We start from the raw sequence: 5,592 nt of genomic DNA, 5'->3' as shown, positions 1-5,592 counted from the left end.
TAACTGCCTCTGCCGGCCGGCCTGATCGCCCCCAACTGCCTCCCGCCCTGCCAGCCTGGTTGCTCCCAATGCCCCGCCCCCCTGCCGGCCTGGTCGCCCCACGCAGCCTGCTGCTTGGTCATTTGGTCGCCCCTCACTAACCCCCTGCCGGCTGGGTCACTCCATGCAGCCTGCTGCTCAGTCGTTTAGTTGTCCTTCACTAACCCCCCTGCTGTCCTGGTCGCCCCACGCAGCCTGTTCGGTTGTCTGTTCGGTTGTGATGGTTGCTTAGGCTTTTATATAGATAGATTATATGTCAGTTAAACTTCAATAAAGCTATTTTCTTTTTTAAATATTTTTAATTTTAAGTTAATTTATTTTTATTTTTTAAATTATGTTTCTCAATTACAGTTTACAATTGATATTATTTTGTATTAGTTTCAAGTCAATAAAGCTGTTTTTAAAATGAAGAAAAAGGATGTTTTATATTGGTTAAACTCTAAATCTTAATATAGACTTTGTTAATCCTGTCTTGTTGCTGGCAAAGCAACTACATTCCTCTGAAATAATTTTTCTCACATACTAGTTATTAGTTTTTAAATGCCTCTTGGCTTAAACATGAGAGTGAACAAGAAGAAGTGCTATTTATGTTTTTAGGGTGATATATTAAGAAATGCTTTAAACAATGGCTTACAAAACCTTTTAGGCCCAATTACTATTTTATTAGGATGAAAACCCCCCACAAGCTCAAGCTAACGCTATTGATTTTTATTTGACCCCATTTATTGTATTAATAGGAATTTTAGAATGGAAAAAGACTTCTGGTAAAACATGGATGTTTTATTCCAAAACGCCATTGAGATTACAATAATGGAAAAATTATGCACAAACTCACAAGGACAGAGAACAGGAGAGGAAGCAGTAGCAGAAGATGTGTAAGTGGTAACTCACACAACAGATCAGAGAAAGCTAAAATCTAAGCCTAAGGGAAGGAAGCCGATGAGTAATTCTTGCCATAGAATCCTTTCCAATTAGCTTTTTGCTATTTCACTCTTAAGCAAGGAAAAGATAGCAAAGGATCCCCAGGCATTTGAGGAAAAAGGCTTTAATATGAGAAACTATCTGAATAAACAGAAAAAAAGAAATAAAGTAAAAGAGAGACAATGTAAAGACAGAAGAAAATTTAAACAAAACAAAATTCAACCTTATAATTTATATCCACCAAGAGATTGAAGACCATATGGCACCCATGAAACAAAAAGCTTTCAAAGAGGTAGAGGCAAAAGAAGCAGTATTGTCAAGTACAGTACAATGAAAAAAAAAAACCACAAAAAGAAATGGAGACAGAGCTTATAGGTTAAAAGACTTAAAGAGATATAAACCAATTGCAAAATACAGATCTTACATAGATCCCAATTCAAACAATTGCAAAAAAGAAAATGAATTATAATAACAAGGACAACTGGAAATTTGAACACTATCTGTACATTAATTTTTAGGTATATGATAGAATTTTAGTACTTCTTTCAAGAGTCTTTGTCTTTTAGAGATACATACTAAAATATTTATGGAAGAAATTATACAATGTTTGGCATTTGCTTTAAATATCATGAATTGAGAAATATTGAAGCAGAAAGAAGGGTATATGGGGTTCTTTATATCCTTCTGTTTCTTTCTGTAAATGTTTGACACTTATCACAATAAAATGTTTTACAAAACATTCTTAGAGAACAAGGAAAATCTAGAAAATTAAAAATATGATAGAAACAAACAAACAAAAAAAATCAATAGAAGGATTAGGATACTTTCCTAAAACTGAAGAAATGAGTTTCTAAATCAAAAGAGACATCCCATATCTAGTATGATGAATTTTAAAAATTCACAATAAGATGTACTACTAAACAAATTTCAGAACACCGGGGATAAAGAGTAGATTGATTCTAAAGACTTCCAAAGAGGAAAAGCAGCATACACACAAAGGTCTAGAAATCAGAATTACAATAAACTTCATAATTCCAACACAGGAAACTAGAAAACAATGGAAACAATGCCTTCAAATATCTGAGGGAAAATTATTTCTGACCTAGAACTTTACACCCAGCTAAATTATAGATTAAGTGAGGAGGTAGAATAAAGGCATTTCAGAAATGCAAGTTCACAAAAAAATTTACCATCCATTCACCCTTTCTGAGGTAGCTACTAGAAGATGTGTTCCACCAAAACTAAGAAAGAAAACCGAGAAACAGGTAGATACAAAATTTAGAAAAGGAGATCTAACACAGCAAAGATGGGAAGGAAATGTGACTCCAGTATATCATTTGGCTCAGAACAATTTTTATAAAGCTGCAATAATGAAAACAAAACATGAAGAGGGAAATTGTGTGAGGATAGAAGTATAGGGAAACTAAATCCTAATCTTCCATATTAGGATACCAGTAGGTTATGTCTCCAAATGAAAACAGTAAAAAAATTTGCAATATAAAAGTACTGAATATGGAGGTAAATGGCAGGAGAAGCAGCTAAAGAGGTGAAAGTCATTGTTTCTGGGAGTCAAGAATTGGGATAGGGAGGATAGGTAAAGCACTGCTATTTTATAAGAATCTATATACATACTAGAGGCCTGGTGCACGACATTCGTGCACTGGGAGATGGGTCCTTCAGCCCGGCCTGCAACCTCTCACAGTCCAGAACCCCTTGGGGGATGTCTGACTGCCAGCTTAGGCCCACTCCCTGGCAGTTGGATATCCCTGAAGGGTCCTTAGCTCTGCTGTAGAGGACGCTGTGCTCACCAGCCGTGAGCCCGGTTTCTGGCTGAGCAGTGCTCCCCCTGTGGGAGCACACTGACCACCAGAGGGCAGCTCCTGCGTTGAGTGTCTGCCACCTGGTAGTCAGTGTGTGTCATAGCCACCACCTGTTCTGCTGATCGGTCAATTTGCATATTAGCCTTTTATTATATAGGATAGGATTTAAGAGAAGACTCTTAATTTTTCCAGGTTGCTCAGGAGTATTTCAGACAAAATTTATGAAATAAATATTTAATTTCCCATTATTCTATATGCCTGGCTTTGTCATACAGCAAGGGCATATTCAACATTTTTGTAAAAAACACATTAAAATTTAATATAAATACTTTTGTACTATTTCTTGTTGTTGTTGATCCTCACCTAAGGATATCTTTTCCACTGATTTTTTAGAGAGTGGAAGGGAGGGGGAGAGACAGAGAGAGAGAAACATCAATTTGAGAGAGACACATTGATTGGTTGCCTCCCCCACGAGCCCTGACCAGGGCCGGAGATCAAGCCTGCAACCAAGGTAGTGGCCCTTGATGGAATCAAACCCGTGACTCTTCAGTCCATGGGTCAGAGTTCTATCCACTGAGCAAACCGGCTAAGGCTTTTTGTCCTATTTTGTTCTACTAATTTATATGTCTGTATTATTCTCTTCCAATAACACACTGAATTATAACTGCTTTAAATAAGCTTTCAATCTGATAAGATTGTTCCTTTGTCATCTTTTTTAGATTACTGTTTGAGATGTATGCTTTTCAAATGAAATTTTGAGTATTTCAAGGAAAAATGCAACTGGAATATTAAGGATATGGAGCTAACTAGATGGCTAGAGGAATATCAAGACTCTTAACAACAATTAGCTTTCTCTAAAAGGAATTGGCATTTATTTCTTTTCCTGGTATCTTTCAGGTTTCTCTGAGTTTCATAGTTTCTTTTTCATATATACAATACAAATCCTGTTATATATATGAAAACAAAATACTTTTATTGATTTTGTGAATGAATACTTACATAAGTTCCATCTATGCAGTTTTATAACATGGTATTCATGAGTACAAAGTTATAAAAGTAGTGCTATCAAATAGGGCACTGAGGATATAATTTAACTCTCTGGCCCTAGAATGAACCAAGTTAAGTAGTAAGGCAGTGGGTAGAGACTAGGTAAGAAACAAAATACATTCAAGAAGGGAGCAAGAGAAAGAACGCAAAGGATGATGTTTATAGAGGAAGGTGAATTTTCTTGGAACGATGATAATGCCCAGGGTAGGTGACTCATTGGGAAGAATAATAAATGGTTATCACTAATGTTCCTCCAGAATATTTTAAAAGTTTTAGAAATGACAGACAAATTGAAGAGGAAAAATGATGTTAGGAATCAATACATAAAACTAGAGACTCTATGGTAAAATAACTACTACTACTAAATAAAAGGAAGACTTAAGCATTTAAATATCTATGTACAACTTCTTCTAAATGACTGCTTAACTATAAGAGCCAAATTCTACATTACATTTTTTCAAAATTAAGAGACTTGGAATAAAAACTTACTTGGAGACCAGGTGTCCTTAGAATAAAATCTATTTTGCATCCAGTAAAATAGTAAGTTTTCAAAACATTAAAATAATTGTATTAATTTAAGATGTATCAAATCCAGTTTTAATCTTATAAACTTCTACTTGTCTAAAGCCCAAGAGAATTTATAATAATTCTTCTATAACATGGCAACTCCCATTCTCACTATTCAGATGATTCCTAACCCAGTAGAAAAAATTCACTGAAAGAAAGTTTAAATTCAAATATGGTAACAGAAACAGATTCAGAATGTAATTGGCCTAGGAGTCACATGAGGGCTATTGAGACCTTAGTTTGTTTATATTACATGAACATTACAAATAGTAGCAGTACTTACCTTTCAAAGTGGCCTTCTTCAATACTTTCATGGCATAAAGCTGTCTAGCATCAGAGCCTGAGATTTTTTTGACTAAGAAAACCTGTATTTAAATAAGATAAAATAAATTTTACAAAGTTTCACAAACTATACTATTTTAAAATAAGAATTCTGCTATATCATTTATTATTAGAAAGATTCTGATATTTCTTTTGTTGTTTGTTAAATCCCAAAGAGCATGTTAACATATAAATGTAACTTAGCAAGCACTTACCTTTTAAAAATGAATCACATATATCTAAATATGAAGAACCACAATTCCTAGGTATGTTATTGAGCATCTTCATTTTCCAAATATTTTTAGCTCCTTTCTACATATAGTATGGGATTTATATAAAACCAATCACACCCACTCTAAATAGTTCATGGATATGCTACAACATCTATAATGCAAATCTATCAATAAAGCTCTTCTCATTTTGACCATTAGTTTCACGATTTTTTTTACATCAAACCTTTAAACAGACCTGCAAATGGATCTGAATATGAATTCTTTTTCTCCTATCCATTCTTTTCTAGCAGTGTTATTATGCTGCCACGGACAGGAAGAAGAAACAATTACAATCAAGAATTAATTTAGGGTCAGCTCTCAATTATCTGCATTAGCGGCCTTCAAGGTTCTATGCTGTAATTTAGAAACCACACACACACACACACACACACACACACACACACACAGATTCAACTGGTTCTAGGGCAAAGCAGAGTTCCTCACTTTGAGAAACTGTGCTAAAGGTAATGGGCAATGACTTCAATTTGATTGAAGAGTACTAGAATTTGCACAGAAACCCTGATACAGTGTGTTTCTCTCCCTAAGCCACTCCCCTTAACCCCCTTTACCATGCACCACTCTTTAGCTCCTTCCAGCTTTTTCAG

At 35.1% G+C, this 5,592-nt stretch overlaps 1 protein-coding gene across 6 annotated transcripts in view; it reads right to left on the bottom strand.

Annotated features, from left to right (window-relative positions):
* RPS6KA3 (ribosomal protein S6 kinase, 90kDa, polypeptide 3) overlaps positions 1 to 5,592 on the bottom strand; it is a 93,608-nt gene that overhangs the window by 52,774 nt on the left and 35,242 nt on the right. For all 6 annotated transcript variants that reach the window (XM_015564867.1, XM_006765111.2, XM_006765113.2 and 3 more), the window contains one exon: positions 4,678 to 4,759. In XM_015564867.1, coding sequence (XP_015420353.1) covers positions 4,678 to 4,759 — 82 coding nt within the window. The remainder of the gene's footprint in view (positions 1 to 4,677; positions 4,760 to 5,592) is intronic.

The sequence above is a fragment of the Myotis davidii genome, unplaced genomic scaffold (assembly GCF_000327345.1).
Source record: "Myotis davidii unplaced genomic scaffold, ASM32734v1 scaffold161, whole genome shotgun sequence".
Taxonomy (NCBI): Eukaryota; Metazoa; Chordata; class Mammalia; order Chiroptera; family Vespertilionidae; genus Myotis; species Myotis davidii.
This window is presented reverse-complemented; position numbering and strand designations above follow the sequence as displayed.